This window comes from Barbus barbus (genome assembly GCF_936440315.1).
Source record: "Barbus barbus genome assembly, chromosome: 30".
Classification (NCBI taxonomy): Eukaryota; Metazoa; Chordata; class Actinopteri; order Cypriniformes; family Cyprinidae; genus Barbus; species Barbus barbus.
Window position 1 is genome coordinate 27,438,978 of NC_136758.1, and position 24,629 is coordinate 27,463,606.

Genomic DNA, 24,629 nt, shown 5'->3' on the forward strand with positions numbered 1-24,629 from the left:
AGAGTTCCAGCGCTCCATAAAGAGTTCCAGCGCTCCATAAAGAGTTCCAGCGCTCCATAAAGAGTTCCATCGCTCCATAAAGAGTTCCAGCGCTCCATAAAGAGTTCCATCGCTCCATAAAGAGTTCCAGCGCTCCATAAAGAGTTCCAGCGCTCCATAAAGAGTTCCATCGCTCCATAAAGCCTCAGAGAGCCAATATTATCCATCTGCAGTACCGGAGGCCGCACTTTCAGGACCACAGTTGTAGGACCGCATTTCTAGGACCCTAGTCGGAGAACCGCAGTCCCAGGAATGCATTTCCAGGACCCAAGTTTTGGAGGACCGAAAAAAGTGCCACCAAGGCAGTATTTCCACCCAGTTTTAACTACATTAGAGTTTTAGAGTTTTTTTTTTTTAAGTTTTATTACACCCAAATACTACTTTCTTTATTGCAATTAAACCTGGTTCCTAGGAATGTTGAGTAATTATTGGGTCTAAGTAGCATAATATAATAACTCAAGTAAAATAAAGAAGGAATCATGGTATAGTCTTTTCAGTCAACCACATAGAAAAAAGATATACACATATACGATATGTATCGTATATCGCATACACATATACGATACAAAAATAATTATATCAGTCTTCATACCAATTAATGTTCATAATACTGTTATTGCATACTGATCAAAGATTTGGAAAACAATAATTTTGATGTTGTGTGAAGGTTCTTGAAACATTCATGCCAATAAAGCCCATCTGAACTGATAAGAAATCTGAATAGAAATAACATATTATTGACATGACTTTTCCTGACCTTTAAATGTTTAAAGCACACATTGTGATGTATGCAGCAGCACTACCTACTACCTGGATGCTCTCCCCTCTTTTCTCACTCTATTCAATTCTTCCACTTCACTGAAATAGTAAATGGAGAACATAATCACTGCTACTTAAAAAAAGGACATATTGGACATTGTGTAAAAATAATTCCATTTTCTACTCTTACCCGTGATGATAATCAGGACCAGAGAGGAAGGCCTGCTCAGCATCCTGCAGAGACCAATTCTGAAGCCCAGCCAGGCCATATATGATGGCCTATCAAAAGAAAATTGTTAATTGAAATATACACAGGTCTGTACATAAGTAGCATAAGGTATAATATACAGTAGGGTTTGAAAGGGCAGAAACATGCACAATACATTATATTGTTCTGGAAATAGAACACAGATTAACTGCACTTCATCCGTGAAACAAAGCAGAACAGGCAGTGAACTCCCTGCAGCATGTAGTGCATCTCTTTAGTTCAGGAGCTCCCTTCTTGGATTGTTATGTGTTTCTTGAAAAACATTTTTAAGTTAATTTCATATAAATAAATAGACATAAATTAGGCCTAAGCCTAGTACTTGACCAATTTATTGATTTATCTTTTGTCATACTATTGCCTGTCCTTGAAAGCACTTCATATAGAGTAAATGACACAATCTAACACGTGGCATTTTAACAGTCAATTATTATGATGGCCTCTCTGTTATGTGTGACAATTCAAATTTAATAAAAAAATACATTTAAATAAAAATGATAAAGAAATGTAAATAGAAATAACTATATTTAAATAATGTAAATATATATAAATTAATTTAAATAGATGGAAATAAATACATTTGTTCCAAATAAATTCATTAATTTTAAATAAAATACAAATACATTGTATGGGTCAAAATTATAGATTTGTCTTTTATGCCAATAAATAAATAGAATATTAAGTAAAGATCATGTTCCATGAAGATATTTTGTAAATTTACTACCATAAATATATCAAAACTTCAGGTTTGATTAGTGCATTGCTAAGGACTTTTACAAATATATTATGATTTTTTGCACCCTTTTAAATTTAAATATACTAAATTATGACTTAAAAACTTTTGTTCATAATTGCATCGTAAACGATTTGCCCACATAAAATAGATTATACATGATATTTATCACCTGTACACTGCAGATGATTTGAGGAAGTCAGGTTATTGATGCTGTCAGTGTAGCTCGTTGTCCCGCTGCTGTTGTAGTTGTTGTTGTAGTTTTTGCTGTTTCGACTGGTTTCTTCTTTAAAGCGGCGGCAGCAGTTGTCAGGGTTAATTTGCTCTCATCAAGTGCTGATGTGTGATCCACGCTGTGAGTCGAGCCGTGACACTGAGAAAACTCCACAAACATATTAATCAGCACATTAATCACGGCAAAGCAGCGCTATATAACACTGTATCCATTAGCATTGTGTTTAGTGGTGTGAATTAAATACGGGACAGGAGAGACTTCATTAAATGGATGATTGCTTTAAGGTGACTGCTGATAACAGCTCCGGACTCTCGCAGGTTTCTGCTGAAGCCTGATTTCATGCGGCGGCCCGATCGCATGTTCGACCCGTTCTCAGAGACGCCGGTGGATGGAGTGATCGCCGCCACCTGCAGCGTCCAGGTGTGTGTTCATTCAGATCCAAAGTTCTTCCACACATTCCTGCGGTCAAAAAACTATCTGTACAGATCTGAAAATCCTCACAAAAAGCACAGACATTTCTATAGTGAGCATACTTTTTTTTTTTGTAAAATCTGCAATTTGTTGGTTCTTTTAGTAAATCGGTCAGTGGGTTTAAATGATTCATTAGTGAATCTGTCTGAATGTTTGTTTGGTTATTATTTATTTATTTATTTATATCTATTTGAATGCGTTTCTGTAAGTCTGTTTCTTTAAATTATTTATTTTTTATTATTTTTTAAATGTATTTAAAATATTTATTTTTATTTAAATGTATTTATTTGAATATATTTATGCAAATCTAGTTTATTTTGACTATTTAAATGTATTTCTTAAAATCAATTTATGTAAATGTATTTATATCTATTTAAAAGTGTTATTTAAATTTATTTCTTTAAATCTATTCTTTTAAATGTATTTCTTTAAATCTTTTTTTGTAAATCTATTTAAAAGTATTATTTTAATCTACTAATTTAAATCTATTTGAATGTATTTATTTAAAATGACTTGTTCACATTTATTTATTTGAATCTGCAGCATATACATGTATTAATTTAAATTATTTGTTCATGTATTTATTGATTGATTTTTGAATCAATCAATTAATCAACTATCCAATAGTCAGAAACAATTGGAAAGCTTGTGGAAAAATCCTATACATTAATTGGTTATAATGTGTAGGGAATCTTTCCTTTTCTCTTTTAGTTGGTTAAACTTTCTGACACGTTACCTGAATAATAACACATCTGCTTTAATGACAGACATTTAAATGAATCTCTGAGCACTGAGGTCTGTTAGCACCACAGCAAGCATGTTAATTATGTGACTGTAATAAGTCACTCTGCTCTGAAAGTGAGTCCAGTGTTTGTCTCTCAGGTGATTTCAGGCCAGTTTCTGTCGGATAAGAAGATCGGCACGTACGTGGAGGTGGACATGTACGGCCTGCCCACGGACACCATCCGTAAAGAGTTTCGCACGAGGATGGTGATGAACAACGGCCTGAATCCCGTCTACAGCGGAGAAGCGTTTGTCTTCAGGAAGGTGACGTCTTTGTTTCGATTCGGTCACGTTATGCTGTTTTTACCCTGAAGAGCCCATGTTCTCTTTCCTAATGATTCTTAAATTGTAGCTCAGAATAACAGTGACATAATGACTTCACGTCATTATCTAGAAAGTGTAAGACATGAAATTGTATAGTGCACTTTAATTATATCTACATGGGCTAAATGGAGTAGTTACTATAGAGATCTGCATTATGAAAGCTGCTGAACGTCTAATTATCCGCGCAAGCTTTACAATAAAACTTCAGTGGTACAGTACAGTAGAAGTCTGAGCATCAAATCATCTTAAAATGACATTTTCAATTATAGGATGATGACTTGCACATTCAATTTGAAGTCTTCTGAAATCATAAAAAAGTTTTTTGTGAGAAACAGACCCAGTTTAATTGAAGTATTAATAGTAATTTGACCTTGATCCTGAAAATGATATTTGCAGTTTTAACTGCTGCTAAAGTTTTTAGACAGATCTTTAGCTGTGATCCAAGCCATTTGTGTTTGTAGAGATTTAGCAAATGATCTAACAAACAGGCCTTCACATTCGGCTTTTGTGATTATTAAAACTTATTTATAGAATTGTATTATTACTATTATTTCATTGTGTATTTTTTTACATTTTATTATATTAATTGGTTCTACAAGGCTTTGGCAGTTGTGTATAGTTTGTGTTTTTGTTTGTTTGTTTGTTTTTGTATCATATTCAGTTATGACGCATGAGAACTAGTACATTTTTGCTACATCATATCCACCAGTTTTTTTTCAAATCTGAACATGAAAAAGATTTCATGTATTTTTTAAAGAAAAATTCTTGGAAAGAAAATATCTTTTGTGCAAAGAGATTGATAGATTGAGGTGCAAGTTCTGAAAAAAATTATATAGAAAAAAAGGAGACTTATTAATTATTAAACCAAAATTGTGACTGTTGTGTAAATGATTGACTGAATGAATGAATGAAGTAAATAAATCAATCTGATTCAGAAATCATACATTATGCATGAATTATGAAGCCGTGTCTTGTTTCTGAATCAGACAATTTATTAATTTACATTTGGATTAACATATTTTGTAATTAATTGTGGTTTTATAATGAACAAAGCAAACCTAAATAAAAAAAAATGCACACACGTCAAGGTACAAGGTTTGGGGGGAAAAAAAGCATATTTATGCATAAAAACATTAAAATAAGAAAAAAATATCATTAGTAGTATTATTAATAATGCATTTTATATAAAAAGGAGTGTTATTTATTTATCAACACAATTTCAGTTGATGTTTTAAAAAAAATAAATCAATAAATAATTAAGTCTTAAGAATTTGAGCCGTGCAGTTATACTTTATTAGAAAAAATATACTGAATCCTTTTTGGGTGGAAATGTCACTAATAATTCGGTTCTTTTAGTTTATTATTTAAGTTGTAAATAAAACAGAGACTATTGGAGTACTTTTTACAAAAAAAGGTCTTCTACTTCAACATTTCACATATAATTCAGTTACTTGTGGATTCTTCTGAATCTCCCACACAGGTTTCTGTCTTTCTTGTTTTTGCCTTTGAAACTTCTTCCTCTAAGTCAAAAACTCTAGCAGAATAAATAACACTGCAGCGCCTCGAATCCCGCAGGTGATCCTCCCGGACCTCGCCGTGCTGCGTGTGGCCGTGTACGACGACAACAATAAGCTGATAGGACAGCGCATTCTCCCGCTGGACGGACTGCAGTCGGGTTACAGGCACATCTCCCTACGAAACGAGTACAACAAACCTCTGTCTCTGGCCACCATCTTCTGCAGCATCATCCTCAAGACATATGTGCCTGACGGCTTCGGAGGTGAGAGCACATCAACATCAGGAGGCCTTTGTGTAAAAGCAAGCATCACTGAGTTTGGTCTTAAGTCTCAGTGTTTTCACGCTGCGAGGTCTTATCGTTTCAGCGATTGCAGATGCCCTGTCTGATCCCAAGAAGTTCTTATCGGTCTGTGAGAAAAGAACGGACCAAATGAGAGCCATGGGCATTGAGATGGTGAGCGCCTGTATCATTAATGCACACAACCTTGAGAGCTCTCCATTTACTTTAATCAGTTTTTCATGCACTCGTTGAAGCGCATGAATCGACTGCTTTCATTAAACTTTAAGCATTGAAGCGATTCGTTGGAATAGTGTTGCAGCAGCACAAAGACGTTCCTGTAGCTTCTTAGTTTTGATCTTTTCAGGCTGTTCACTAAAGCTCAGGTTTCTCTGTCTTGTGCGTTTATTCCACACACATGTTTTGGCTGCTTAGTATTACATGGACAAATGTTCAACCAGAAGTGTTTTCTTCGGTTTTCTTCGGTTTCTTCAGATATTGCAAAACCCAGTCGGATGTATAGATAGATTGATGGATGGATGGATGGATGGATAGATGATAGATGGCTGGATGGTTGGATGTATAGATAGATTGTTGGTTGGATAGATAGATGATGGATGGATGGATGGATGGATGGATGGATAGATGATAGATGGCTGGATGGTTAGATGTATAGATTTACATTTGACATTTATTCATTTAGCTGACGCTTTTATCCAAAGCGACTTACAATTGCTATATATGTCAGAGGTCGCACGCCTCTGGAGCAACGTGTCTTGCTCAGGGACACATTGGTGTCTCACAGTGGATTCGAACCCGGGTCTCTCACACCAAAGGCATGTGTCTTATCCACTGCGCCATCACCACCGATGGATGGATGGATGGATGGATGGATGGATGGATGGATGGATGGATGGATGGATGGATGGATGGATGGATGGATGGATGGATGGATGGATGGATGGATGGATGGATGGATGGATGGATGGATGGATGGATGGATGGATGGATGGATGGATGGATGGATGGATGGATGGATGGATGGATGGATGGATGGATGGATGGATGGATGGATGGATGGATGGATGGATGGATGGATGGATGGATGGATGGATGGATGGATGGATGGATGGATGGATGGATGGATGGATGGATGGATGGATGGATGGATGGATGGATGGATGGATGGATGGATGGATGGATGGATGGATGGATGGATGGATGGATGGATGGATGGATGGATGGATGGATGGATGGATGGATGGATGGATGGATGGATGGATGGATGGATGGATGGATGGATGGATGGATGGATGGATGGATGGATTGTTGGTTGGATTGTTGGTTGGATTGTTGGTTGGATTGTTGGTTGGATGGCTGGATGGATGGCTGGATGGTTGGTTGGATTGTTGGTTGGATGGCTGGATGGATGGATTGTTGGTTGGATGGATGGATGGATTGTTGGCTGGATTGTTGGTTGGATGGATGGATGGATGGATTGTTGGCTGGATGGATGGATTGTTGGCTGGATGGATGGATTGTTGGCTGGATGGATGGATGGATGGATGGCTGGATGGATGGATTGTTGGCTGGATGGATGGATGGATGGATGGCTGGATGGATGGATGGCTGGATGGATGGATGGATGGATGGCTGGATGGATGGATGGCTGGATGGATGGATGGCTGGATGGATAGATTGTTGGTTGGATGGATGGATGGCTGGATGGATAGATTGTTGGTTGGATGGATGGATGGCTGGATGGATGGTTGAATTAATAGCTGATGGATGGATGGTTGAATTAATAGCTGATGGATGGATAAATGGATGGATGGACAGATGATGGATAAATAGATGGTTGGTTGGATATATGATGGATGGATGGACAGATGTTGGATGAATAGATGATGGATGGATGGTTGGCTGGTTAGATAAACTGATGGATGGACAGACGGAGGGATGATTGGATGAATGATAGATGATGTCTGGCTGGATGGACGGAAGGTGGATGGTTGGATGAATATATAGGTAGATGATGGATGGATAGATAAAGGGATAGAGTTTATTTTATACATTAGGAGTTGTAAAAGTTAACAATGACATTATTTTTATTTGGAATAATTTACAGTGCTGAATCTTGCACAATAAAAGCGTATGAAGGTCTAATTTAATTACATATTTAGACAAAAGAATTCAAATAGCATGAGTTTTCTTCAGTGCAAAGCCCAGTCATGTAGAGTATTCTCTCTCTGTGCTGTGATGGTGTGGTTTTCAGTCAGATATTGCCGATGTGCCGAATGACGGCTGGATGGGGAATAAGAAGCGGAAGGGGAATCCGGCGGCAATGCTGCAGCAGAAAGACTCGGAGAGACTGAGAGCAGCGCCGGGACAGAACCCACTCATCTGCTGCAAAGAGGGTAAATATATGAGAAAAACAGTCGAGCTCAGCGTGAGCAAAACCACCAGACTGTAAATGAGGAATAAAAATACACAAATGAGTCAGTGAGAGTATAGAGTCATAAAATGAATATGGAGTGGCTCAGATCATTGATGAAATATATTCTCTGCTGTTTTTGTCTCTTCTGATGAAGATTCATTCACTTGTTTGCCAATGTCAGATTTTTGAATGTTCATCCAATCTCATTTTGTAAGTGACTTTTCTTTCTGTTTTAAAGACGGTCATCACATACCATTGAAGTGAATGTCCAGTTTATCAATATGTATTGTAATAAATATTTGAGAAACAACAATATTTTCTGATTTTATTAGTCTATATGGATTGATAGTCAATGTAAAAAGAGCAAATGGGAAAAGCAGATGAACACAAAACAGCAGAACAACATAAAGATAAAGAGGGTAAACTTTATCATTCAGCTGTGCTCGTATGTTTTAAACACTTTGGCTCCTTATATGTTCACTTCTCAGGTAATATCAATGATATGACCTATTTCAGATGTGGCCGAAATTACAACAGTGGTTACATACACATATATTGAATTGTTTGATCAAAATTATTGCTAGGGACAATTTAGTAGTCACTGGATATTGGAATGTTCAGCGTGTAGACTGTGATGATTATGTTTTCTGTCTTTAACTATTGTTGCTTGTCAGAATGTGAGATGACACCAGTGGGATCGTGGGTAAAAAGCTCAGGCAGACTAAAGACTTTGACACTGACATCAAAAAGCAATCCAAGACTGTCCTACGGCGAAAAAGACATCTTTCACAATCTCTGAAATTCCCAAAGGGCGAAATCGTGGCAAAAATCATAGATTATGCGTCCGTCTCTTTCTAAGACTGTGCTAAACACAAAGCACACGTCTGAATCAGCCGGCTTGTTGATTTATTCACATATTAAGTAACACATTTTGCTTTGTGAATCTGTAGATATATCAGTGCTCGCCCCTCAGCTGACCATCGATGACCTAAAGCAAACAAAGGTAACAAATTAACCAGGATAAAACATCTGATTTGCATATGAAATATGACGTGTTTTTCTAACCTCTCCCCAGACCTACTTGAAGCTCGTCAAGAAGCAGCAGAAGGACGTGAGCGCTTTGAAGAAAAAGCAGGCGAAGGTGACTGAAGGCTTTTGTTTGCTTGACTTCATTGAATTGATTATGAACACTCTGTGTGTGTCGCAGACACTGAAGCCTGTAGGGCAGGAAAACTGACGGCACGGATACAAAGACAGAGGAGAAAACAATCCTGCTTCCTATTTCAGGCCCACGTCGCACTGCAGAGCTCCCACTGCGCTCAAGTGGACAGGGCTGTTGCTCACCATGATAAAGAGAAACAAGCGCTGGAGAAGCAGCTCCAGAAAAGCATCAGGAAAGTGAGGTGAATGTGATATTAGGTTTTCATTACACTCATACATTTCATACATGTGCTTTTCTCTTCATGCTGTTTGTAGTCGTGTAGGTGACAGATAACTTTTGAGCTTTTTTAGGCTCCTGTGATACAGGCTTCAGTATTGAGGATCGGTTCCATTTTAGAACTGCTTCCAAATTTACAAGAACCGGGTATTCGATAAGACGCGTGCATTTCGATTCCCCTTAATGATTCCTGTGTTTGCATTTAATGTGATTTAGTGATGCACGATATTATCGGACCGATATCGGAGTCAGACGATAATAGCTTTAAATGTACATATTGGCATCGGCCCGATATGAAAAGTTATGCAGATATTTCTTGCTAATAAGAGGAACACATTAACACTCATGTGCTATTACTGTCAAACAGTAATAGCACATGCAGCAGCAGCCTCCCCTGGGTCCTAATGCCTGCTATGTAAGGAGTTTTAATTCTGTAGGGGGTGCTGTTGGCCTACTTCTAATTAAATGAAAGTAAAATGCACAAAAAACATTTAGACTGTGTTTCTGATTAAATAAATTCTGATGTCATAAAATCATGAGTATGTTTTGAATTAAAGGTCAGACGCTATAGCTTACATGAATAATTTTACATGATTATTTTTTTTAAATCACAAACATGACACTTGTAAATTATATAATTTTATACAGTATATACCAGGGGTGTCAAATTCCTGGAGGCCCGCAGCCATAGCCGCGGGAACATATTTTATCTGGGGGGTGCTGGGGGCGGGGCTTGATGTTGCAGGGCGGGGCCATGGTGAGGGATTTTTGACAAAATCCTACTATTATACAGCCCAAATTCTTCTAGATTATTAACGTACAAATGAAGACAGAGTTATATGCGAACCAATATATATTTGTGCTTTTGTGACTAGTTAAAAAAAAAAAAAAAAAATATTTCTATTATTTAAGGGGATTTTGCTAAATAACATCCCTGATACTCAAAAGTTTTGATCAGTGCACTTCGGCGAATTCTCTCATTGGAAACAACAAAGTGCAGATGTACATGCGATGTAAACAAGAGATTAAGTCATCATACACTGCAGACAACATCACTGATTATAGCTGATGCTTACACTCACGCTAGACTGAATTCAGTGATATTCGTTGATAATATGTTCTGTGCTCGCTGTATAATTTGTTTGTTTGAATAATCGTAGACATGCTGCGTTAATTCAACTTAAAATGTGTTTTTATTAAACGTGATCAGGTTAAATACAAATTCTGTCATACTATGATAACCTACTTGCCTAAAACGTTATGATGTGTGTGTAGTTAATAGATATACATTAGGCTTGTTTGAGCACAGTTAAACAGCTGTGCTTATAGTGATTGTCGGTGGCCGTCTTGAGAAGCGAGAAAGCTTCGGAAGATGGCTCATAAAAAGGAAGAGGATGTGAATGGTTTTTAAAAGTCGGAATGTAAAATTACGGTAATATCACGTGAATATTTGACATGAAATTCTGTCAGCCCAAGAATAATACAACCGCACTAGGCTATATATTTCTGGGCTGTTTACTATATATAAAAACTATCCCAAAAATGAAGTATCTTGGGAATGATCGAGGGGCACAAGGAAAATCTCAGACCCAGCCCTGTGGCGGCACCCCTAGTTCCCGCGGCCATGCCCGCAGCCCTGTAGAGTTTCGTTCCAACCCTGCTTCAACACACAAACCATGTAGTTTCAGATAAGCCTGAAGGACTTGATTAGCTGGAGCAGGTGTGTTTAATTAGGGTTGAAGTTAAACTCTGCAGGGCTGTGGCCCTCCAGGAGCTGAATTTGACAACCCTGGTATATACTGATTTATTCATTAATGTGCAATATGTTATATTTTTTAAACAAATTATGAGCTCTAAAAGATTCTCAGAATTTTTACAATTCTTTTGCTTTAGACCATCTACAAATGTTAAATCTTTAAATAAAATATTAAGGTTACTACTGCATCTGAAAAAAAAAAATGCAGCGATTGATATATAGTTTATTTATAGTTATTTTCAAAGCTTCAATGTTTGCTCATTATAAAATAACTTCATTATTGTTTATTTAATTCTAACAAATAAGTACTTGTTAACAACTAACCAAAATTAAAAATAATTTGCTTATAATTTCCACACAGGAGAGACTTGGTGTTGTTTCCAAACAAAAGGAAATATATGGTCTATCGGCCAAAATGAGTTAAAAAATATCAGATATCGGCAAAAATCCAATAATCTGGGAAAAAAATTAAACAGAATAAATAAATTTTACACTGACATTATTTTTATGTAATAAAAATAAACAAATATGTTATTATATATAATAAATATATTATTATATTTCAATTGCAGATTACAGTTTCATTTTTATGCAATTTTGCATATTCCTAAATAAAACAGAATGAATGAATGAATAAATAAGGAGGCATTATATTTCAATAAAAGATTAGTCACATTATTTTTATTTGTAATCATTTACAATGCTGAATTTTGCATATAAGCCAGAATGTGTTTTAAAAAGTAAATGAAGGTCAAATTTGATTTCAGGTTCACTTTAAATGATTCAATCGGTCTCTCAATTAATTAAAGGCTGTAAATGACATACTATAGAGCATTAATTATACTAAAATTGAAGAATGTTCTTTAAAATGTATATTTATAATTAGAGCATTGACAAGGTCAACTAAACCCATTACATCTGAATCACTGTAGATCCACGTCATGAGTCTTGTGAAAATCAAAAGATATTATAAACGAAGCATAAACAGTGTAAAATAGGACAAACTCTCATTCTCTGTTCACCTCAGTGACAGTTACCGCCTTGAAATGAGCAGAGACATCGAAAGGCAGATCAAGACTTTAACGAGCAATCACAAATCAAAGGTACGGAGTTCTTCATTCACTTTTTACTACTTTAGTTAGTTACTGAGTATTGAAATAGACACACTGTCTTTGTCGCTGTACGCAGGTGAAGGACATGGTGGCCGCTCACGCGCTCGAATGGGCAGAAATGATCAAATGGCACTCGGCTGAAGAGCAGACTGTGAGAGAGCAGCATGTGATTCAGCAGTGCGAGACGCTCCGGAAACTCCTGCTGATGGAGCAGGAGCAGCAAACCCAGCAGCTCTCGCTCCTCCATGAGAGGTGAGAGAAGAAACGACTGAACGTTGAACTTCGACTGAATTTAGATGAAAGCTCGTATAGCGTCCTAGAAGGTGTTCCTCTCTTCATCGCTGGCCTCAGGAAAGTGACCTGTAGCACTGAGAACTTGGACATCTTACTTTAATGAATCCTGCACTTTCTGTTGTGTTGGAGATTTTTGTGTCATGCATCTTACGTAACGCATACCTAACTTGACATTCAATATAATATAATTAAGTGCCAATTTTAAATCTTTTGGTTCACAATTATACGAAATCAATTTTTGAGCAAGTACATAACCAGCCAGTGTTCAAAACTATCTCCTTACCTTAGCCCGATTCACAACGGTAAGCTTATAATAATGTTTTCTAATGTGAGTGTTACTGGGAAGAATTCATGGGAAATTCGAGCATGGCACTGCGTCATTACATCACGTCTGTAAACATAAAGAAGTCGTCCCGGCTAATAGGCTATATCTGCAGGTGGCGGATCGTTTATAGCCTTTTCTCACAGCAGCTGGAATAATTAAACTTGTCATTTTGATGGCGGATTGTAAAAATGTTTGCGTTTATGAAACACAAGTGATTGAAATTGGATTATATTCCAGTTTTAAATGTGCATCTGATTACAGATAGCCTACGTCGGATAACACAAGATTTGTATTTTAAACAAAACCAGTTCTAAGAAAGAAAGAATAATTTGCTTTTTGGGTTAAAAGAATTTCTTTATATAAAATTTGAATGGTATGACAATTAGACTGTACAGAAATTGAAATCTACATGTAGTGCAATGCTAATACACACAACATACACGTAGTCACGCAATGCTGATGTTGTTAACATTAATAATTTGAAAACAAAGTATAACAATAATAATAATTTGCACGGTTTGATGTGATATGAGCTAACCGATCATTAGATTTAATCACCATTGGTAGCGTGATGTATTATAATGCTTTTTTCCTCAGTTGGTCAGAACAAAAGTGGCAGACTTGTTACTTACTTGTTCAGATGGCGATATACTGTGAAAATTCTTATTTGGGTCATACTTCCAAGACGTAAAATCTGTGATTCTGAAGTACAGTGACTATCCACACCGGTGCGATGACTGACAACCACACATAAATTACTCCCCAAAACATTAGATTCATCCACGCTGGAGCCATTAGGAAAATAAATTGCAGGTTTCAAACAGAGATGGCGACAAAGAGGCAAAACTTCCGGACTGCAGCTTTGCATCTTCAAAAGCATGCACTGCTGTAGGATTGTGTCGTGCATTTAAATTAAATCAATGTCATTATTTTCCTGCCTACTTTAAATAGTGAGTGTTGGATTCCCAGATGCATCACTGTGTGCTTGATAATTGCAATTAACGTTTGTTAACATTTCCAATTGATCATGTCAGCAGTGATTCATCACATGACGGATGTGTCCGGGCACATTTCCAGATGTGTAGTGAAGCACACATTTACAGTCCTAGTGACGTGGTCAGATGGCAGTAGTTCTCCGCTCAGATCTTGGCCTGCTCATTGGAGAATCGCTCCATGTGAATCGTGATCAGCGCTGATTTTGTGGGCCTGTTTGTAGCGTTACCTGATTTGCATAATTGCTTTAGTGAATCAGGTTCTGAAACAATGCAATGCTAAACAGCGCTATTCATTCTGACTGAATTCTCCATTGTGTGTTTTACATGGGTTTTGTGAAGCGTGTGTGTGTGTGCTATGTTCTCTGTTCTTATTGAATATCTTACATTAACTCTATCAAGTGTTTATTATTGCAATTTCACTTTAAGCAGCGCATGTACTGTCTGCTCTTGTTGCGCAGTACAGCCAAGATATTATGAGTCTGTATGAGTCATTCTATATTAATAAAAATCATATAACTACAATCAATTACCTTTTTTTTTTTACTAATACATAATTAAAATCAAAAGTTGTATTTGTTAATATTTAATGGACCTGATTTTAGCATAACTGATATCCTATAATATCCTATAGTTTTGTTAAAATTTTGTTTTAAAAAGTTTGTCATTTTGTTGTTTGTGTGTTGTGTGTGTGTGTATATATATATATATGTATATATGCAGTGCCCTCCATAAGTATTGGAACAAAATTGCTCTGTTGGCTGTGGAGTCAAGACATTTGCAAATATGATTAAAAGATGAATATGAGACAAAACTACAGAATATCACATTTTATTATTAGCTGTTTCAACACATACATGTTTTACCAAATAAAAAGAGCAGCACTTTTAGAGTTCATCCCACTCATTGATGTGAGCATAACTATTGGGACAGTTGAACATAAGGCAGATATAAAAGATTAAAAGCTATTATTTAGTTGCAGATCCCTTGCGCACAATCACAGCAGTGAGTCTGTGACCCATAGACATCACCAGACTCTTGGTCTCATCCTTTGAAATACTTTTCCCAGCCTTTAATGCAGCCGATTCCAATTGTTGCTTGTTTTGGGGAGTTTCTGCCTTTCCTCTCCTCTCCAGCTGGTGAAATTCATGTTCAATCAGATTTAAATCTGGAGATTGACTTGGGCAATCTAAGACTTTCCATTTCTTTGCTCTTATAAATTCCTTGACTGAACTGGCAGGGTGTTTTGGGTCATTGTCCTGATGCAATATGAAGCACTTCCCAATGAATCTGGTGGCATTTTCTTGAATATTGGTGGCAAGATGGTTTTGTACCCTTCCAAATTCATTCTGCTACTGTCATCATACATTAAGTCATCAGTAAAGTTGAGAGGGCCTATTCCAGAGGCAGCCATGCATGCCCATGCCATGACACCACCTCCACCATGCTTTACAGATGAGGCTGTATGCTTGGGATCATTGCAGTTCCCTTTTTTTCTCCACATTTTATCTTTCCCATCACTTAGATAAAGGTTCATCTTTGTCTCATCGGTCCATAAACACCGTTCCAAAACTCTTCTGACTCACCTTTGTGCTTTTTTGCAAACTCTAATCTTGCCTTTCTATTTTTGGTGCTGGTCAGAGGTTTGCATCTTGCTGTGTAGCATCTGTAATTCTGTGTCAAAGTCTCCTGAGGACAGTAGATTGTCAGAGCATCACCCCAGCTTTCTGGAAGTTGTTGGTGATTTTACAGACATGTCTTTTAGGGTTCATTTTCATAGCTTTTATGATTTGTCTGTCATCAACTACTGTTGTTTTCTCAGCTGATCAGGCAGTTGTTGGTTGCTGGTGTCGCTGGTGGTTTCCAAACTCTTGATTTCTCCATGCCCTTTGTTTTTGCTAGAGCTCTAATTGACTTCCTCTTTTCTTTTAGCATCCAAATTGCTTGCTTTTCTCTCAAAGTCAGCGCCCTCATCTTCATCCTGGTTTGTGTGTGTCATCATCGATTGCAGGATTCAGAATACAGAAGTAATGGATATAACTGATACGACACATTCCCTGCTTTTAATATCTGAAGAATTAATGCAACAGGACACAGCTGATCACTTAGAAAGACCTGTGAGGCAACTGCTCCAATACTTATGCTCACATCAGATAGAGGGATGAAACTCTAAAAGTGCTGAACCTCTTAGCTGGTGAAACATCTATGTGTTGAATCACCCAATAATAAAATGTGACATTCTGTAGTTTTGTCTCATATTCATCTTTTAATCATATTTGCAAATGTCTTGACTCCACAGCCAACAGAGCAATTTTGTCTTTACTGTTCCAATACTTTTGGAGGGAAAATATATATATATATGTATGAGTGTGTGTGTGTGTGTGTGTGTGTGTGTGTGTGTGTGTGTGTGTGTATATATATAATCTCAAAACATCTCTAGTAGTTACATCTCTAGACATTTCTTCGGTTGCACAGAGTACACATATAAATACAGACCTACTTTATTAAAATGATAGAGTAAATCAATGTTTATTATAAAAACCAAATTGAAGTATTTCCTCCTCTTACAGACAGAATAAAGAGATGCTATCCAACCAAGCGAAGACCTCGATGGAGAGCAGCAAAGCCATAAGTCAAGACAAAAGCATAAAGAACAAGGCTGAGAGGGAACGGTAATAATAAAAGCTCGGCAGCAATTCACTTTAAAGCTCATACAGCCAGCATTACTTTGTAGTTCCACTTTCCTCTGTGCTTTGCTTGTATTTTGAGGCATAGCTATTGAAATTGAATGTCCAAACAGAACCATCTTGTGCAATTTAATTCATATAATTAGTGCTTTTTTTAGGTCCAGGTACCATCTAGATCCATTTATCTGTTTTTCTCTGATTGCACGGGTGAACTCAATGCTCTGGAGTTTCCACATTTACAATTTTGTTAAAACATCTTTTTTAACTCATCTTATATGATTCACTCCAAATTTGGGTGAGATATTTTCTTATACCTTACTGAAAAAGTAATTTTTGTTATTATCTCCGAAATGATTGCATATTTTGATGTTAAACATATGCAGTAGGTCCACAATAAAGAGTGAACCTTGGTTAAAAAACATACAAAAATGATTACTTGCGTATGTCATCTCTAGTCTTTACACAGACCATTTTTTCATTACTTTTACAATAAATTGACCCATATTATCTATCATCAGACCAACCTTCACAAGCATATTTTGATTTTCATAACTCTTTGATATTAACACAACAATAAATTGTTGAGAACGCTAAAGCAGAACTGAGGGTGGGTTTTGGAAATGCTTTGGTATATTGTAATAAAACTTAGGAATTATCACTGTCATCATCCACTTATGATGTGCACAAAATTTCAATCCAGTGCCACCTACTGGTCAAAACCTCACAAATGATGATTATTTAGAATTTTATTCAAGCTTCTTTTGTCTCTATATTAATGGGTGTTTGTAGAAAACTGATTTGCTAGGTTAACCAGATGCTTTTCTATTTGAGCCTCGTCATGGACCATTTTTTCATTAATTCTCCTATAAATTGCCTCCATCATCCAGTGACCTTTACATTTCCATTTTTTTTTTTCATAACTTTTTGACTTAATAAACCAATTCATTATTGAGAAAATTGGGTCTCAATAATGAATTATAATTATAAGTCCAAAGAGGAATTGGGGGTGTGTTTTGGGAAAGCTTTGCTATATTGTAATGAAACTTAAGAATGATCATGGATTTAACTCATCATTCTTCTGTATTAATGGGTATTTGTAGAAGACTGATTTTATAGGTTAACCAAATGCCTTTCCACTATTTTGAACCTCTTCATGGACCTTTTTTTATTGTTATTATTTCACCTATAAATTGCCTCATGTCATTCATCACCTGACAAGCCCTCACAAACATAATTTGATTTTACCGCACCAATAAATTTGTAACGCCAAAGAGGAACTAAGGGTGTGTTTTGGGAACGCTTTGGTATATTGCAATGAAACCTAGCAGATTTCATTATCATCATCATCTTATGATGTGCACAAACTTTTAAGTCAGCATCACCTACTGGTCAAAAGTTATAAGCAATAATCTGACAAATACTGTTTCTAACGGGATGTGTTTCTGCAGGAGAGTTCGAGAGCTTAACAGCACGAACACAAGGAAGTTTCTTACAGAAAGAAAGAGGGTAATGATTCTAATCCTGTTTGTTTGTTTTTTTTTCAAATGCATGTTTATAATTATGTAAATTAACATGGGCATTGATTGACAGCTCGCCATGAAACAGTCCAAGGAGAGCGAGCAACTCCAGGCAGCTCAGCGGGAACCACTGGAGAGGCTGGAGAAACACAACGAGGAGGTATTTCACCACCAGTACCTTAATGTTTGGGTCCTTTCTGCTGTGAACTCTGTAACCTCTACATGATGAATGCAGTCAAGCATGTGTTTCTATAAAAAGGTATAGAAGATGTTCAGAAATATGACATAAGATGTTCATAAAGAGCTGAAGTTAGTGCTCATTTGTGACCCTGGGTCTTAAGTCTCTGGGGTATATTTGTAACAGAAGCCAAAAATACATAGTATGGGTCACAATTATCAATTTTTCTTTTATGCCAAAAATCATTAGGATATTAAGTAAAGATCATGTTCCATGAAGATATTTAGGAAATTTCTTACTGTAAATATATCAAAACTTAATTTTTGATTAAGTTTTGTCAAATTTTTTATTTTTTTGCACCCTCAGATTCCAGATTTTCTAATAGTAGTATCTCGGCCAAATATTGTCCTATAATAAGAAACCATACATCAATGGAAAGCTCATTTATTCAGCTTTCAGATGATGTATAAATCTCAATTTCGAAAAATTGACACTTAAGACTGGTTTTGTGCTCCAGGGTCACATTTAGATTACATGAGGATGTCTACTTGAAGTGATTTTCCATATTTTAATCTACTGAAATTTTGGTTTGACCATTTGATCATACAGGATGAATGTTTTAGAGAGGCACAAACCAACATCACAAAACATCACTGAGTTCATCAAACCCACTCATAATGCGTTTGCTGTTAATTTCCTATCAAAATCACTTCCTGGAAGATTATGTCATTAAAGATTTTTTTTTTACATTGAGAATAACATTTAAGCTTTTACATTAAAACATTTCACAAAGAATAACATTAAAAAGCATTGTTGAGGACAGCAGGGTTATTAAATAAAACTAAGACCATAAAAAGCCATTGAAGTAATTATGAAATACTACAGCAGAAAAAAGTGTTTTAACTCCAAAATATTGTGTAAAATTGTCTTTTTGTAACCAGCCTAAATTATTATAGTTAACTAAAACTAAAACCAAATAGTCACTAACTGAAATTAAATGTAACAAACAAAGACTTATTTTAGCTACATTTCTCATTTTCATTAAGGTTAACTTGAATTACTAAAATAAATAAAACTAAAACTACATAAAAACAAAAACTGTATTTAAAAAATAAATAAATTACATCTAAAAAAAATTACAAATGTCAAAAATTTTAACTAAAATTAAAGTGACAACAGAAAATATAAAAATAAAATCTAATCCAAAATATTTGCATATTGCGCTAATGCTCTGTATGTGCACTATATACATAGAACATATTTCAAAAACTGTAATAGTATATCAACGATACTAAAGTACCGGGACACAGGATAACCATATAAATTGATTATAATTTAAAAAAATCTAACATTTTTGGAAGGAAAAAAATATTTCTGATTGAATTACATTCTAATAAATGACTAATACTGTTTTTAAAATATTTGTAAAGATATATGATGGTGTGGCATGAAAATATAGCACACAGCAGAAATGAGCCGTTTGATGATGCATGAACCTGTCATGTGGATTTGATCATCACTCACCATGGATTTTATTGTGCTCTTTTATTCAGCTGTTGAACTCGTGCTATGCAAAATCACAATGCCAAGGTAGGACTTTCTTCTCACAAATCAATTTTACAACGCCTCCCCTTTCCCATGATTCTTTCATTCCTCCCCGTATGGAAGTCCAGTCCATCACGGCTGTGAATTACTGCTCCTCCTCCGCACCTTCACAGACTACTGATCAGACAGATGCGGGTCGAGGAAGCCTTCCTCGTGGGTTCTCTGTTTATTTTGCCCGTCAGGAAGCTTGCAATCATCAATGCGTGTACATACTATAAACAACTGTGTAAAAAATGGATTGAATACTGATTTTTTTGCTGCTTGTAACACAAAAGTGAAACCTTTCTCCTCAGTTACTCACTGCCATGTCATTCCTAACCCATTTGAGTTTTTTTCTTTCTTCCGTGAGAATTATTTAAGAGTGTTCACTCGGTTCTGTCAAATGGCAAAATAATCGAAAATATTTCTCTATTTGGGATTCACTGAAGAAAGTCCCGAAGGTTTGGTACAACAGGCAGCCCCAGCAGGACTTCATGAATTTCTTTGTCATTTTCTGTCAGCCGAGTTTGCATTGTACAAAAAATACATGTAATTACTGGGTTTTACCTCATAATTCTGACTTCTCAGAATTGTGAGCTTATAGCAATTTTGAAAAAAATGTAAATAATTTTTTTTATTATTGGCAGAAATGGGCTTCCACATCATTGCACAGTATAAACTGTATAAATGACATATACTGAGCTACTAAAGTCGCTCAGTCAGGAGCAGTGAGTGATTTTCTCTTTTTGTTGTCTGCCGTCACTTTAAGACCTAACTCACAGATCCAATACACTGATACACGTCTGATTTTCTAACAGTTTACGTTTGTAAATCATTCATAATTGGTTGTGTTTACTGTATGTGACCAGTTGCCAAGATGGTGAAATTTTGACATGCTTGTCTTTTGTATTGAGTATGTTGATAACTTTAAGTTGCACTGCATTTTTCTGCTTAAATGGCGAATTATTAAAAAAATAAAATAAATATATATATATATATATATATATATATATTCAAAAAAACATTTTGCCTTGTGTTCCATATGGAAGCCTGTTTCTACCGTGTAATTAAAAAAAATAAAGTAAATGTGACTTATTTTACAAATTTTGAGTTTTTTCAGAATTGTGAGATATAAATTCTGACTTTCTCAGTTTTTTTCTCCGATTTTAATTATGAGTTTATATCTCACAATTTCTCAGAATTGTAAAGAAAAATGTCTGAATCATGAGATATAAACTCAGAATTGTAAGATAAAAAAGTTGCAATTAACTTTTTATTTATTTTTATCCTGTGGCATAAACAAGCTTCCACAATCATGATGAAAAACTGCAGGGACTGCACAAGAGTGTAAATGATAACAGAAACTGTAATATTTGCAATATGTTCCTCATCTGAGCTTATGGCAAATGTTCACATCTCAAGACTGACGCTGTGAATCCTAACTGTTTTTGTCCGCTGGAGGATTGTTTCACTTGCTGTTGATTTAAATGCAGTGCATAAATTAGCTGATTTTCCAGCCACAATCAGCAGAGGAAACGCTGAACGTCACATCACATTACCACTGACGGCTCTCGCACAGTACAGCGGCTAAAACACACGACATGACTGACTTCAAAATGTAGTTTGTGAGCCTGCAATATCCTCCCTGCAAGAAAGTTAGTTCTCATGTTGAGATGTTATTGAATAAATAGGATTTGTGAAATGTAACGCAGCTCTCTTTATAGCATTACCTCTGGAAGCCGGTGATGTGATTCTGTGCTAATGTGCTTCACTGTCATTACAGGCCAGAGAGACTCCGAACATGAAGACAGCAGAGAGGACAGAACCGAGCCTTGAGCGATCAAACCCACGGCCCGCTGCAGTGAGAACGCTCTGTATGTGCACTACATACATACAGCTTGTTTTTGTGAAATCTGCTTGGTATTTATTTCTGTTTTATTAATATTGAAAGATTTATAAATATTGTGTATGAGCACACAGATATTTTATTTGTCAGCAAAGAGACAAACTAATTCTAATTTTACAAGCCCAGCTACTTTTAGGTCAACATGAAATTAAAATTAACTATTTAATGTTTTTAAAACATGTATCTGATCTTATTTGTGAATGATTCATCAGTACATATGATGTAAAGAATAAATGTTTGTCTTTTTAAAAATATAATAACTTGACAAATTATTTTCTTTTTCCCGTTGTTAACCAATAATTGCTATTCTGGTGTGAAACGCCATCTTTTAACTATCTTTTTTTTTTTTGTATATTTGCTTCGATATGGAAAGATATTTTGTCAAATGGATTGTAAATGTCATTTTATGTTACCTTTGAATATAGCAGTAAAATATAAACAGCAAAATCTAAATGATGTATCTGAGAGTCTTTTGAAATAACACTGTTTTAATACTGACGTTTTATAAAGAAGATCAAGGAAAAAAGCATGTAAATGAGTTGAAATTATATAAAATCCATTTTAGTAGTCATAGTATGATTTCTTTCTTCCTCCGTTCAGAGCATAAACATTGTAGAAATGCTTGATGTTTCTTATTTTTAAATAGCTTTGTATGAAATCCATCTGCTCAATGACTATGTAAATGAAAGGACTGTTCAGGGTTCATTACAGATGAAGCAGAGACACGCTGCTGATGACCACAGAAACAAAAACACTGCTTCACTTCAGAAAGACATGCATAAACAAGGTTAGTGCGCAATATTATCACACACGTCTTATTTTAAAGGAATAGTTCACCCAAAATAAAATATGCTGAAAATGTGCTCCACTTCAGGCCATCCAAGATGTAGTTGAGTTTGTTTCTTCATCAAATTTGGAGATGGTAGCATTGCATCACTTGCTCACCAACGGATCCTCTGCAGTGAATGGGTGCCGTCAGAATGAGAGTCCAAACAGCTGATAAAAACATCATAATAATCCACTCCAGTCCATCAATTAACATCTTTTTTTAACTCAAATCTGAGTCAATAATCCATAACGCTTCCTCCAATGAAAAGTAATGTATCAGGAGAGAAATCTGCACAGATCAAGCACCATTTACAAGCCAGTGCATCTCTAAACAATGGTGGATTTTAATGTGAGAGGCAACAAGATTTATACAAGATTTATATTTATACTTTTTTTATACTATGGGAATCGTTATGGATTATGGGCTCTTATTTTAGCAACAGTTTAAAGTTAAAAACGATGGATTTGTTTCAGCTTTTGTCTTCTCCAGACATTAACTGATGGACTGGAGTGGTGTGGATTACTTGTGTATTATTGTGATGTTTTTATCAGCTGTTTGGACTCTCGTTCTGACGGCACCCATTCACTGCAGAGCATCTGTTGCTGAGCAAGTGATGCAATGCTACATTTCTCCAAATCTGATGCAGAAACAAACTCATCTACATCTTGCATGGATTGAGGTTGAGCACATCTTCAGCAAATATTCATTTTTGGGTGAACTATTCCTTTATATAACTTTTATTTTTTGTGTGTGTTTTATCATATTGCAGTGTCTTTCCTCATATTCTCCTGTCTATTTTTGTAAGTACATTACTGCAAACATGATTTCTCCGACCGAGAGATGATTTGAAATGATTATCTGTGGGAATCAACAGCATATCAGAGATGTCGTTCATAATATTGAACCCAGAACATTATGCTTTAATTTTATTGTGCAAACATTTTCTTGACTCATATTAACACTTAATGGATTTGATTCAAAATCACACGCTGTTGGTAATTATGAACCGTATCATCGTTGTTTGTTTATATTTTTTGCATTCCACATTCTGAATTCAATTACAGACACCATTGCAGGAAATGAACAGTCATGAGCGTTGCTGGCACGGAGCGATGTGTTTCATTCTCAGCTGCTCTGACTTCAACAATGACCATCTAATCATGATCGGGACTATTGCTTCTTTAAAAGCGTCTGATTGCGGGCGGTTTCATCATTCACCCGGGTTCAAATGTCTGCCGACCTCTTCACATAAAACACACTGAGCCAAATGATCGGAATGAAACAATGAAACGTCTCTCCACAAAGGAAATCACAGTGGAAGCATGCCGTGCTGTAAGAGTTTCATCAATCTGACACTCAAACCAGCTTTCTGTCTGCTTCACATTGAGAACCCGGCCAACAAAAACATTTTCGAAGAACGTTTTGCTAATGTTGCCATTAAGGTGTTTAAAATGTCCAGTTTTAAAAACGTTTATTTGAACATTCCATCATTGTGCAAATGTTGAAATTCCATCATGTACTCTGAACATTCTAAAACAAGTTGTAACATTTAAAAAAATGACCTATAAGGCCCTGAATGGTTTAGCTCCTCAGTATTTGAGTGAGCTCTTATCGCATTATAGTCTTCACGTCCGCTGCGATCTCAAAACTCTGGCCATTTGATAAATATTGAATACCTAGAATATCAAAATCAACTGCGGGTGGGAGATCGTTTTTCCTATTTAGCGCCCAAACTCTGGAACAATCTACCTAACACTGTTCGGGTAGCAGACACACTCTGTCTAGACCCATCTCTTTAACCTGGTTTACACATAATACACTATCACATTTCTATAATTCAAATCCATTATAGGATTGTTAGGCTGCATTAATTAGGTCAACCGGAACCGGGAACACTTCCCAAAACACCTGATGTACTTGTTACATTGTTAGAAGAATGGCATCTACGCTCATATTAGTCTGCTTCTTTCTTATTCCGAGGTCACTGCAGTCACCCGATCCAGTCCGTATCCAGATCAGATGGTGGATCACTCTACAGCCCTGAACGTCAGCGGAGACCAGGACTACTAGCTGAGCCCCAGAGACTGATCCCCAGTGAAGACCCTGTCTCCTAGACGGCCATCGGGACAAGACCACAGGAACCAGATGAGTCCTCTGCACAATCTGACGC

At 36.2% G+C, this 24,629-nt stretch overlaps 1 protein-coding gene across 4 annotated transcripts in view; it reads left to right on the forward strand.

The window, feature by feature from the left end:
- Positions 1–22,200, forward strand: part of plcb4a (phospholipase C, beta 4a) — a 50,000-nt gene extending 27,800 nt beyond the window's left edge. For 2 of the 4 annotated variants that reach the window (XM_079385687.1, XM_079385686.1), the window contains exons 23-37: positions 2,349–2,451; positions 3,385–3,549; positions 5,185–5,389; positions 5,493–5,581; positions 7,680–7,821; positions 8,792–8,844; positions 8,917–8,982; positions 9,129–9,244; positions 12,063–12,138; positions 12,224–12,399; positions 16,329–16,430; positions 17,894–17,951; positions 18,036–18,122; positions 19,694–19,730; positions 21,508–22,200. In XM_079385687.1, coding sequence (XP_079241813.1) covers positions 2,349–2,451; positions 3,385–3,549; positions 5,185–5,389; positions 5,493–5,581; positions 7,680–7,821; positions 8,792–8,844; positions 8,917–8,982; positions 9,129–9,244; positions 12,063–12,138; positions 12,224–12,399; positions 16,329–16,430; positions 17,894–17,951; positions 18,036–18,122; positions 19,694–19,730; positions 21,508–21,560 — 1,528 coding nt within the window. In that variant the 3' untranslated portion in view covers positions 21,561–22,200. The remainder of the gene's footprint in view (positions 1–2,348; positions 2,452–3,384; positions 3,550–5,184; positions 5,390–5,492; positions 5,582–7,679; positions 7,822–8,791; positions 8,845–8,916; positions 8,983–9,128; positions 9,245–12,062; positions 12,139–12,223; positions 12,400–16,328; positions 16,431–17,893; positions 17,952–18,035; positions 18,123–19,693; positions 19,731–21,507) is intronic. The other 2 variants (XM_079385685.1, XM_079385684.1) reach the window with 1 other exon arrangement.
- The last annotated feature ends 2,429 nt before the right edge of the window (positions 22,201–24,629 follow it).